Source organism: Macrotis lagotis, chromosome 3 (assembly GCF_037893015.1).
Source record: "Macrotis lagotis isolate mMagLag1 chromosome 3, bilby.v1.9.chrom.fasta, whole genome shotgun sequence".
NCBI classification, from domain to species: Eukaryota; Metazoa; Chordata; class Mammalia; order Peramelemorphia; family Peramelidae; genus Macrotis; species Macrotis lagotis.
Genome location: NC_133660.1, coordinates 70,322,806 through 70,336,406, shown reverse-complemented (window position 1 = coordinate 70,336,406; position 13,601 = coordinate 70,322,806). Strand labels below are relative to the sequence as shown.

At 35.8% G+C, this 13,601-nt stretch overlaps 1 protein-coding gene across 14 annotated transcripts in view; it reads right to left on the bottom strand.

Annotated features, from left to right (window-relative positions):
- The window catches only part of IRF2 (interferon regulatory factor 2), a 174,314-nt gene that overhangs the window by 45,604 nt on the left and 115,109 nt on the right, over positions 1-13,601 (bottom strand). For 13 of the 14 annotated variants that reach the window (XM_074228894.1, XM_074228888.1, XM_074228889.1 and 10 more), the window contains one exon: positions 13,318-13,410. In XM_074228894.1, coding sequence (XP_074084995.1) covers positions 13,318-13,404 — 87 coding nt within the window. In that variant the 5' untranslated portion in view covers positions 13,405-13,410. Of the gene's footprint in view, positions 1-10,137; positions 10,311-13,317; positions 13,411-13,601 lie in introns of those variants that run through there. The other variant, XM_074228893.1, reaches the window with a different exon arrangement.

Below are 13,601 nucleotides of genomic sequence, written 5' to 3'. Positions count from 1 at the left end.
TGATCCACTCATGACAGAGTTGATGGTGTTGGAACAAAGACTGAAACACATTTTTTGTTATTATTTGGGGGAGGGTGCAGGGCAAGTGGGGCTGGGTGGCCTGCCTGGGGCCACATAGCAGGGTGATCATTGGGTGTCTGGGGCTGGATTTGGACCGGGGTGCTCCTGGCTCAAGGGCCAATGCTCTGTCTGCCACCCAGCCACCCCTACTATTATTACTATTTTATTTTATTTTTGGGTCTTTTTTTTTTTCTTCTTTTTGGTTTTTGCAGGGCAGTGGGGATCGGGTGGCTTGCATGTCACACGGCTGGGTGATGGTTGAGTTTACGAGGCTGGATATGGACTCGGGTGCTCGTGGCTCCAGGGCTGGTGCTTCGTCCATTGCACCACCTGGCCATACCTACAATTATTACTATTATTTTTTTTAATTTTAATTTTTTCCCCCCTTTACTTTTTTTGCCCAAGCAAGTCTATCTATATTCATGGGGGGAGGGGTATTTTGTTTACTTGTAAACAAGTATATTTTATTAATGTAAAGAAAAACTTTTGTACAAAATGAGAATAAAAAATAAATTAAAAAAAGAGAGAGAGACAGAGAGACAAACCCAGAAGATAGTAACTCCAAGAAATTCAAACATGTTATGACAAATTGGAAGATGGATAGAGTATTGGGGGAGATGGGGAGGAATGCTACATAGGGAAGGAGAAAAATTTAGAAATTTAATTAAAATCATAATGATGAGAAAACACAAAGTTGTTCCTGTTAGAGTCTTTGTAAAGAAGAAATTCAAATATGCTATGACAAATTGGAGGATGGACAGAATATTTGGTGGGAGGTGGGGAGGATAATACATAGGGAAGGAAAAAATTAGATGATAGGGAGAGAGATGGATAGATAGCTAGATAGACAGATGATAGATAATGATAGGTAAGGAGGGAGGCAGATAGAGATAAAGGACGTTTATGATTATTCTGAGGACTAAGGCACAAACCCAGAAGAGAATAACTCAAAAGCATCTATAATAAAAACATCAAGGAAAAAAAGTTTGCTCATAAGAACATTAAAATCCCTCAAAGAAATGAAGCAAAGGGTGGTCAATAGTATGAAAAGAGGAAGATCATTTCAGGCACTAATGCCTGAAATGGACAGCCAGAGAAAATGCCCAGAAGAAGAGAAATGGAGTGCCTTGTCCATGGAGGCCAGTGAGATGTAAGAAAATTGGAAAAGTAGAAAGCGACTAGGTTATGATGGGTTTTAAATGTCAAACAGAGCATTTTCTATCTGGTGTTGGAGGCCATAGGGAACAATTAGAATTTATTTAGTTGGGGGGGGGGGTGGAGCAGGGGGTATGTGACATGATCAGATGTGCATTTTAGGAAAATCACTTTATTTTTTCTCCAGTTCAACAAACTTTTATTAAGTCTCAGAAAGAGCACTGGCATAAAGAGAATATCTTGATGTAACATGGTTAATATTCTTCTGGGATCAAGAAAAACATATACAAAGATGAAATAGGAAAAGTTATGATCCATAACAGGGCAAGTAGGTACAATTATTTTCATATAACAGAGTACATGGGAATTGGGGGATACAATGCCTGAAGTCCATTTAACAATAAGCATATATTTCTTGATTTCTCTCAATTAGGGACAGATTGTGAGAGAGCAATCATTTGTCAAGGCTTTCTAAGAAAGACAGAAGGAAGGCATGAAGGATTCTAAGAATGAATTGGTAGGGAAAACAAATTAGATATGTTCTTTTTACATGATAAAATGATATCTCTTCACATTCATGGTCAAAGAAAATGCCAGTTTTAAGTTTGCCCACAGCAAAATGGTTGAAAATGAATGATGTCAGAAAACTATATTGGGTAGGATTTTATATGGATTTGAGAATAAAGATTGGGCTGGACCATGAGAAATCTTGAGATTCTTCTGAGTTTTTACAGATGCCAATACACTAGATACTATTATTTGGCACCCCCACTTCCTGGTAATATCTCCCTGAAATAAAGGACAGAAAAACTTTGTGCAAAAACTTTTAACTACTATTAAAAAACTGTAAAACCACTACTGTTGGGTCCTTCCTCCTGGACACCTTATCTCACACTTCAGAACCTTAGATATTCTGAAACCTGGATCAGCTGAGTGGTGTTACAGAGTGATATTCAATTTCAAATGAAAATTTATGCCATAAATAACTCTAGGGATGTTATACACAGGTATGCATACCTATCTATTTCCTTTTGCAGCATAAATTCATTCCTTTTAACTCTCCTTTCATATCCTGGAGCAAATCCATAACTGGTTTCTGGAGCCCCTCCTCTTACTCTATGATCCTCTTTCTTAATTCTTGACTCTAATGGAAAAATCCATTAATTCTCTTACTCAAGACTTCTAAAGGGCTCTCCATTCTGTTTGTAGATCAGAATGATATGCATCTTTCTCATCTAGGAATTGTTTCATTTTCTGAAATTCATACAAAATATTCTTCTTTTGAATTTCAATTTCCTCCTTTATAAATACAAATTTAATCTCCTCACTCTTGATTTATTGAACAATGTCCTCATCCTCCACAAATCAATCACTGTTTCTTGGAGTTTCCTCCTGAAGTTCTCAGTAACCTCATCAATGTAGCTGAGTCTATGAGCTTCATGCTCCTAGAATGAAAACAGGACACAGACTGGGCTCTGGTAATCCTCACAGAACAGCTCCTGCACTTACTGATTACTCACACTTTACTTTCCCTGTCCTTCTGGGTGCTGCAAACAATAGGGTCTTCATTTTTTTGGCAATGGCTGCCAGTTTCCAAGTCACATATTGGTTTGAAAATCCCTTAATTGGAAAACATTCCTGCACTCTGGACAGAAGAAAGGGGCTGAGACTGCCAGCCAATTGTTGATAAGGCAATTATGACAAAAACATTGGGTTTTCAGATGAACTCTTGGTGAATCAGCTCTGAGGAAAAGGCTATCTTTATATCTGGGAGTGTTCAAATTAAGATCATCAAGCTCACTTTCTCATGAGGACTCAATACCCACAGCAAAATGGTTGAAGATGAATGATGTCAGAAAACTAAATTATTTTTAACCCATACCTTTCATTTAATCCCTGGTATCTGTCCCCTCAGGAGATGAGCTAGGGAAAGGATCTTAATTCAAAGCAAGAACACTTCACTCCACTCAGAAAATCACTTAAGTGGCTAAATGATGGAAAGAGTGAATTGGGGAGAGACCTGAAGCAAGCAGACCCACCAACAGGCTATTCACAGTAGTTCAGTTGTTTTTATAAGGACATGCACCAGAGGCATGGCATGTGCCAGAAGTGGCAGTGAAAGAGCTAAGAAGGGACATATTTGAGAAGTGAGGCAAAAATGAAAGACAGACCTTGGAAACAACTTGGATTTGGGAAGTGAGAGATAGTAAGTAATTCAGAATAACTCTTAGGTTTCCAACCTGGGGGACTAGGAGGATGGTGTTGCCCTCTACAGTAAAAGGAAAATGAGGAGAGAGGAAGGATTTAGAGGGAAAAAGTATGAATTCTGTTTTGAAATTTAAGTTTTAATTTTAAGACTTCTACTGGATGTTCAGTTCAAGATACCTGCAAGGCAGTTGGAGATAAAAGACTGGAGGTCAGCAGACCAGGGCAGGAAAGGGACATTTGATTAAATCACTAAGGGGGAGAAGAAGAAAGGGTTCAGAATAGAACCCTGAGGGATACCTACATATCACAAGATTAGAAAATATGACCAGACTGGTGATATAACCGGATTGGTATATTATTAGGGAAACCATGAATTCAATGAACCGTATTAATAATAAAATAAAGAAAATGTTTTTAATGAATTATAATATCCATTTCTGTTATAAACAAATCACCAGAAAACAGAATAAGTGGAGTTTTCTTTAAAGTGACAAATAATATATAAAAACAAGAACTACTATTCTTTGTAATGGAAACAAACTGGAATTTTTTCTATTCTAATCAGGAGTGAGAAATAAGGATGTCCATTGTCATCACTTCTATTTGACACAGTACTAGAAATGTTGGTTATAGCAGGAAAGAAAGAAAAAGAAATTATTTAAGGGAATAACCATAAGTCTGAAAGAAACAAAATTTTCCCTTTTGGAGATGACATGAAACTATACTTAATGAATCCTAACAAGTTGACTAATGAATAATTTCAGCAAACTTTCAGGATATAAAAGAAATCCATACAAATCATTAACATTTCCAAATAATACAAAAAAACTCAGCTCTACATGGAGACATTCCACTTAAAATTACTACAGAAAAATAAAAATACTTAATAGTCTTTCTTCCAAGATGCACATTAGAACTATAACTACAAACAACTGTTTAGGGAAATAAAGACAGACCTTAATAACCAATTATTAATACTGTCATGGCTAGAATAAGCCAACATAATAAAAATGATAATACTAAATAAATTATTTTATTCAAGTTATACAAATCACCACCAAAGGATTTTTTAAAAGAAGTAGAAAAAATGACCCCAAAATTCATTTGGAGAAAAAAAAGTTCATAAATCTAAAGAGAAATAGTAACAAGAAATGGAAAAGAAGGGGCCTGGAAATGCTAAATCTCAAATTATACTTTGAAATAGTAATTATTATAGCACTTTAGAAATACTTATAAAACAGAGAAACTCATCAGCTGGAATAGATTAGATGTATTTAAAATTTTAACAATTTGACAAAAAAATGTAGTTACTGAAATAAAGATTAACAATTTGAGAAAAATTCCTTAGAAAAATATATTTAGACAAACACTTTATCTCCTAAACAATAATTAGCTCTAAAGAAGTATACTTCCTAGATGTAAAATTAAATAAACAATGTAATTTAGGAAAAAATATTAAAGAACAAAAAATAATTAGATAAACACAAAAAATACTTATCAGAGCTATAGAAAAAAAATGAAAAGTTCAAAACCAAACAAAGGATAGTAGAGAGGATCAAAGGAGATTAAAATGGATAATTTTGGCTACATAAAATGAAAAATACATTAAACACAAAACTAATAAAGTTAAGATTATAGGAATATTACAGGGAGAACAATTAATAGGGAAAATTAATTAAAGCAAGTTTCACTAATAAAGGCCTTATTTTCAAGATATATAAGAAACTGATTCCAATTTAGATGGAAGAAATAGCCATTTCTCAATAAATGATCCAAGATGAAGACAGTTCTCATGACTCATGGGGGGGGGGGAAGAGAAGATCAGCTTTCTATAGCCTTACAAGAGAAAAAAAATGCTCCAAATCACTATGAATTAGAGAAATGCAAATCCAAATAGTTCTGAAATTTCATTTCACATTCACGAGGGTGGTAAAGATGACAAAGAAGGAAAATATTAAATGCTGGAGGGGCCAAGGAGAAACAGACAGATTGGTGCATTGTTTGGTAGACCTGTGAATGGGCACAACCATTATAGAACACAATGTGGATTGGATACCCAATAAGTTACTTAACAGTGTAACTTTGAACTAGCTATACCATTACTAGACCTATATACAAAGGAGATCTCACACACACACACACACACACACACACACACACACACACACACAGAAATATATAAAACAGTTCTTTATGTGGGGACCAAAAAAAACAACTGTAAATTAAAGAGATGCCCATTCATCACAGAAGGACTGAATTAAGTTATGGTACATGAATGTGATGGAATACTATTGTCCTGTAAGAAATGAAAAAAAAATACATTATTTCAGACATAGAAATACATTTTATGAAATGATGCAGAGTAAAGGGAGCAGAACTAGGAGAACAATTTATACTATAACATCAGTAATATCATAAGAAACAATTTTAAGGACTTTTATAAGCTGAAGAACAGAATGAATAGAGCCAGGAGAACAATTTATTCAAGAACAGTACCATAAAAAAGAACATCCAACAACCATAATCAATATGATAACCCTTCATCATTTCAAGAGGACTGATGATGAACCATGCAATCCATGACAGAGAGGTGATGGATTTAGGATGCAGAATGATTCATATCTACTTTTGTGTTTAGTCACTGAGGGAATTTGTTTTGCTTGAATACAAATATTTGCTATATGAAATGTATTATTCTTTTCTCTCCTTTTTTCTTCCTTTCTTTTTTTTCTTTTTTTTTTTCTTTTTTTTTTTTTGCCAATGGAGTGGAAGTAAAAATGAACAAGAAAGAAAATAGATTTCTTTTAATTAAGAAAGATGTAGAGTGGTAGGTAGCAGGGATGCCACAGATATGAAATATTGCAGATTTTTTCAGATGTGCTCCCTATATTATTAGTTTTAATTATTTTACTTTGTTATGACATCTCTCATGAAGTAGGAGCAATCTGTTTATAATGCAAAATTTAAAAAGTCAACAAAACTTAAAAAAAAATTTTAAGTACCAGACAAAAATGGGTCAGATAGTACTGGACACAACAAAAAACAGTTAGCACTCTTACTATCTAAGTAAAAAGCTGTGCTTTCATTGAGAAACTCCTGGATCACCTTTGCAGCACCCCTGTCAAGAGACTTAGTTAGCCACAAGTGAACCTTTCTGAGACAAAATACACATAGAACACTAAAATGATTTCAGGGTATTTAAGAGTTTTTTGAAAGCTTCACTTCGACATCACAACAGTTGGTAAAGAAGCATCAAAATTAGCAAATTTTCACAAACTACTCATTGGTTATTCTATTTACTCCTTCATTATTCTATTTAAAGTATATGTATTCACAAAGAAAAATGCATGAAATGAAAGTTTTTAATGTGGGAAATAGATGGCAAAACTGTCCACTGTGCTTTTAAAAATATTTACACACACACACACACACACACACACACACACACACACACACACAAAGGAACTTTCATGAAAGGGTTTATTCTTTTTGTCCACATGTGCCAAAATTGGCTCCAAAACATCCAGTGCCTAAAGATATCATGTTTATTATAGATGCCAACTTTCAAAAGAATTCATTCTATGTACTTTGGCAAGAGTAGTGATACTGCGACTAGAAGAGAAATGAATGAAATATGGAAAACCACATGTGTGGACAAGAGGTTTTTTGGTAGAGCCTGTTCCCACTAAACCTGCTATCATGAAGACCAATCAATATCCAAGGCACAACGCCATGAAATTATGTCTGATCTTTAAAGAAATTATTTCCATTGGGGGAAAATAGAATCAAAGGACAAAAATAAAATAAGAGAATTAACATATGGTTTCTTCATTCCTCATAAAGAACTTGAGATTTGTCCTCAAACAAAGGCCACCCCCCTTCCTTGTCCTGTGACCATCCATAAAAAATGGAATTAAATTCCATATTTCTAAATTTCCAAATTATGAGGGAAGTGCTGATTAAGGGACCTTGGTGGAGTCGGGTCCCTTTTCTGACCCTTATTTTCTTCATTTGGATAATTAGGGTGTTTACAAGGTGACCCTGGGTGACACTTAAATTTCCCTGGGTCTCAATTCTCTCACCTTAAAAAGTGAGGAGATTGGATGAGATGGCCTCTGGGGTCCCTTCCAACTTGAAATCTAATGGCTTTTTCAGCTTTAAGAGCTATTGATTCTAACTTTTAGAGTCTATGATTCTAGAACTTCAAAAAAAAGTTTGGAGGTTTTCTTTTCTTTTTTGCAAAGCAAATGGGGTTAAAGTGGCTTGCTCAAGGCCACACAGCTAGGTACTTATTAAGTGTCTGAGACCAGATTTGAACTCAGGTACTCCTGACTCTAGGGCCCGTGCTTTATCCACTGCACCACCTAGCTGCCCCGAGGTTTTCTTTTAAATGAAAAAGTGGTCTAGACCAGCATTAACTTTAGTCCAAATCACTACAAATCAACCTCATATTCAAAATAATGATGCTAATTGAGGGGAGATAGTTCTACAGATTTATGCTGCACCTATTTATGAATGAGTAAAGACCAAAAGCATTTATTAAGCACTTACTGTAAACCAGGCTAAGTGCTGGGGATACAAAGAAACCCTCCAGAGATTCCCTTTCAAATGGGGAGATAAAATGTAAATAAGACATGTGCATGCAGGGTAAATTAGAGGTAACTTCAGAGAAAAGATATTACTAGTAAAGGGGTAGAGGAGAAAGAAGAAGGAAAGAAGGATTGGAGCCAATGTGCAAATGTTAATACCACAGTTTCTGCCTGAGATCAGGGAAGAAATATACATATATTAAGTGCCTATTATATACTTTGTAAATATGTTCTCATTTGATCCACACAACAATCTATTGTTATCTCTATTTTACACTTGAAGAAACTGAGGCAAACTGGTTAAAGAACACAGAGATAGTAAGTCTCTAAGGTCATCTTTGAACTCTGGTTTTCCTAATTTCAGGCCAGGGCTCCATCCACTGCCTACCAGAGTTGAGAAAGTAAGTGTAAGATCAGAACTAGTCTACCCTGTGTGCCCCAGTATATACCCCGGAGCAACAATAACTACTTTTTGTCACTCCGTGAATCCATAGAGGCACTAAGCAAAAACCTGTCCATTTGGAAATGAAACAGATGGGCCCTGCCCAAGTTTAAAAAAACAAACAAAACCTTCATTTAATAGTCATTTAACTCTTCTTAAAACTTAAAGAGAATGAATACCCCTATGTGTGAACACATTCTGCAGTTTTCAAAGGCAAACCTGAATATTTAACAATTTCTTTCAAATGGGTGGCTTTCTGTTTCTTCCTTCCCTCTGTCAGAGGAGCATGACTGCTTCAGAGCAGACTGAATGGGTGATTTTGGATTTTGGATTTTGCATTTTAGAAATGACTCTCTGCCCTTGGTAGAGTCCATCAAAAGCCATGTACAAACAGACAGAATTTCCACTGAAGGAAGGTGTTCAATGAATATTCACTGACTTGAACCAACACCCACATTATAATGACCTTCTAAGGAACTCAGAGCCAGAGAGCATTATTCAGAGACCCTGCTTTGGCAAATGCAACCCTTTTCCTAAGGATTGACTGAGGTCAAGAACTTTTAAGGATAAACAGGGTTAGGAGGGCACAGTAATACTAGAGCAGTAGCTGAAAAATAAAAGGAAGTAAAAAAGGTTTTTAACTTCAAAACCACCATGGAGGAGAATCCATAGACTAGATGAATGGGGGGAAATAAAAAAAATTCTTATAAGCCACTTCAATATTTTTGCTAAGAAAACCCATCATCCAAAAAGCGCAAAAATGTCAAGCTCTTCTTACTTTGTGAAATACTTAATAGCAGGGATTTGGGAAGTGGTAGGGGAGATGCTTTCTGTGTATCCTCCTCTCTTATTTCAATGCCTAACACTGTCTAAATCCCTCAACAAATAATAATTAGTTCCTTAATAAATGCATGTGGATTTGACCTTATATACTATGCTAGCTGCAAAAGAATACTTACTATAGGTAGAAAGACTGAAACTATGGTCTAATTTTAGGTGGGAGAGTAACAGGGAGGGGTTGGATCACAGAGATCACCTGGGGTTAAACCTCAGTATAGAGCAAGTCTATGATCCTATTCTATTTTGCTTTGTTAAATTTTTTAAAATTTTCTATTGTAAACTTAATAATCAACAAACACAAATATTTGAATACATAAATATCTGAATATATGAAAAAAGAACAAGAGGATTGCATAAGGAACTATGGACTTCTGAAATATACAGGTTTATATACACACACACAAATTTTACAAGGCAGTAACAAAAATAAAACTTGCCTCAACAAAGAAGTTCAGGAGAACCCGTTTATGTGGGCTTCATTCACAGTTCTGCCCCACCTTCCCCCAAGTCTTTTGCCCTCCCAGGAAATGAGGCAAATAGGTAGCATAACAGGCCTAGAATGGAAGAGACTCTACAGATCATCTGGTCAAATCCCACATTTTACAGGAGAAGAAAATTGAGGCTCAAAGAAGTTTGCATAACTTGCCCAAAGACACATAGGTATATTAAGATTCACATTTCAGGTCCCTTGATTTCCTATCTCTTTCTGATACTCTGAAAGGTTATTTCAACCCTCAATGACTTTCGGGGCAAGACTTTACATAAAAGGTCACCCCTGCCTGGCCTGACTCTCAGTTCCTGAATTCCATACCAAAGAAGAACAAGCTTTGGAAGATTTATCACCTTGGAAAGTCTTCTAAGTATGGTCCCAGTAACAGAATGAATGTTTCCCTGAGGACTAATCTAGTTAATCACAGAGGCACATCACCTATAGGTTGGCCACCTGGTGATCATTATTATGATGATGATGATGATGATGATGATGATGATGATGATGATGATGATGTCATGACAATCTATGAAAAGAGAGGTCCCAAAGCAATAAATTCTCCAGTCTCTCTCCTCCAAACTCTCAAAGATATGAGTGTGGATTTAGAGCTGAAAGAAAACTTAAAGATGATCTTATCCAATTCCCCTCTTTCTACCAAGGGTAGTGTTTGAATGATTTTTCTTGAGGCACACAGGTAATAAGGGGAAGCAATATAGTTTTAAGAGACAATCATTTTGATTCTCATAAATACCAATTAACAACCAAGGAACTATGAAGGAAGATACTATCTGCATCCAGAAAAAAAGAAAGCAAAAATAGAAGGATGTATAGAATAATTTTAGATTTATATACCTATTTGGGCCTAATAGTAGTCATCTCTAGGGTAGGGGAGGAGGAGAGAAAAAAAGGAAAAAAGAATATTACATGGTAACTTCATTATATATGTGAAAGGAATAGCAAGCTTTACATAATAGATTCATGTGCAATCATCCTTTATTTAAAAATTCTACTCTGTTATATAAATGTTTGTTTTATTTCTTAAGTTGAGATTAAAATAAATAAAATTTAAAAAACATTTTAAAAATAAAGGGAACAAACATTTCTTAACCACCTATGATGTGCTTAAGTACATCTTCACAACAATCCTGGGAGGAATGCATTATTATTATTATTATTATTATTATTATTATTATTATTATTTCTATCATACAGATTAAGAAAATTGAGGCAAACAGGTTAGGTGACCTGCCCAAGGTCACACAGACAATTAGTATTCGAGACCAGATTTGAAGTCAGGAAGTCCTAACTCTAGGTTGGCTGCTCTGTGTCATCTAGCTACCTAATGATAATAACATACTTATATAATACCTTAAAGTTTAAAAATCACTTTATGTGGATTATCTCAATTAAGCCTCCAATAAGGCTGTGAGGTTGGTGCTAGAGGCATTATTACCACCATTCTACACAGAAGGAAACTTGAGGCCATCTAAAAAACAACTCAGTAGTACTAAGGACTACTCTACATTAAAGAGGTATAGTAAGAGGTGAAAGAGAAGTAACAGTAGCTCTATCCAAGTAAGATCATAACTGGAGAACATCGAGTCTAGTTCTGAGAAGGTTAAAGCCAGGATTTGAACTCTGGTTGTCTCATTTTAAAACCATTTAAACAAAACAGAAGCATAATGAATATTTTTATTCTCCACAGGTAGGCATAGGACCTGCACAAAGAAAGGGAATAATAAGCATTTCTTAACTGCTTGGTTTAATATGTATTTATAATAAGCTTCAGATGATTAATAAAGGGATACAAGCATTATTTAAGAGAAAGAACTGTAATTAGCCCAGGTAATTAGTACACGAGGAGGAATGAACTGATATTATTTCCTCCCAATTTGAATTTAAAGGGGTGCCTTTGGGTTTCAAAAAATAGTAATAAAAAGGCAATGATTGCTATGTAATCTATACAACAGAGGTATAGTGAAAAGAACAATTAATTTTTCCATAAGACTGTAAGCTGCTTGAGACTACTTTTGCCTCTTTTTGTTTCCCCAGCACTTAGACTAGTGGAACAAAGATGTATTTTGTCCTTCCTTCTCAAAGACCATGACATCAGGGGGTAGTGCCATGACAAGCATGTGAATAGGATTTAGGGGTGGGGATAGGGGGCTGTGCTAGGACACCAGCCTCACTCTCTCCTCCGGAGTCATCAGGGTCCAGTGGTCAAATATGAATCAGGATGACTGGAGATGCCCTGGATGTGAGGCAATCAGAGTTAAGTGACTTGTCCAAGGTCACATAAATGTCAAATGTTAGCAGTTGGATTTGAACTTAGATCCTACTGACTCCAGGGCTGAAGCTCCATTCACTGCGCCATCAAATAGGTATCTAACAAAAGCTTATTGAATGACTAAACTAGAACCTCAAATTCAGGAGTTGGAATCTCAGTTTTTCTATTTATCATATGTGACCCAGGGCAAATCATAACCCTTCTAGGTCTGTTTTCTCATCTGTAAAATGAAAGGTCTGGATCAGGTGATCTCCAGGTTTCCTTTTACCTCTCAAGTCTATAATTGTGAGTCTTTGAGAACTTCATTGATCATAAAAAGTTAGAACAATGAGAGTACTATCTTACTTAAACCACTTGAAGTGATGATCCTGTCACTGAGTGACAATGAAGCTACAGAAAACCTAAGAAGGGGTACCTGGCCATATAAAGCAGGAGGGGGAAGGTCCTATCCTAACCCTTGAAAGACTAGTGGCATACCACTAGTGTCACCTACTCACCTAGACTGGGGATGCTTCTTAATCAAAATCACCAACTTGTATGACTCAAATATCCTTTAAGACATACAACTGCAGGCCCTAGGACTTGATTCCAATTAATCACAAAGGAGAATGCTGCATCTCCAGGCAAAAGATTCCCTATTTCAGTCTGGCTTACAGTCAATTCAAGGAAACCATGCCCAGGGTTACAACAGGGAAGTAGCGTTGGTATGGTGGAATGTACTGAATTTAGACTCAAAAATTTGGGATTGAATCTCTGCTCTGAGTTACTTAATCTCAGTTTCTTCATCTGTAAAATAACATTCTCCAGTGTTATTTAAATTAATGTTAATCTAAGCTATAAAAAATAACTTTGATAAAGTCTAGATCTCTCCTAAATATCAAATCTTGTGGAAACCTTCCCATACCTTTCCTCATAGAAGACATGGAGGGAAAGAGCATCAGAAGGATGTTGAGAAATGTAAAAAGGGGGAAAATAACTCAACTATAGAGGAACACAAACTAATACAAAATTGTCATCCCAAGGATAAGAAGCTTAAGTTAGTAAGTACTAAAAAAAAGTCCCAAATCACAGCAAGTCTTATATGTCTAGCTTTCTGTGTTTGAAATCAGAAAGCATTTGACTTTGTACCTTATTCTGAGAATGTGGACATCAGGCTTCCTCTGATTTTCATCTGACCACATGTAAAAGCTCGCACGAACACACACACACACACACCCTCCCATACACACAGAAACAACCAGCTTACCTTGCTTAACCATTTTAGCCCTGGTATTGTATTTGAGTTTATTTGCTCCTCCAGCCACGGGCGCATTCGCATTCTTTCCACCGGCATAGTTCCCTTTTAAAAAAAGGAAAAAGATAACATCAGATGGTTTCACAGCTGAATTCATAGTTACAGAAGAAATTTCTACATTCTTCTCCAAATATACATTTTTCAGAAGAAGTAAATTCAGGCTCTTTGTCTTGGATATATTCATTTATCTTCCACTTCAGATTAAAAACCCATCATTTCCTTACATAGGAAAGTGC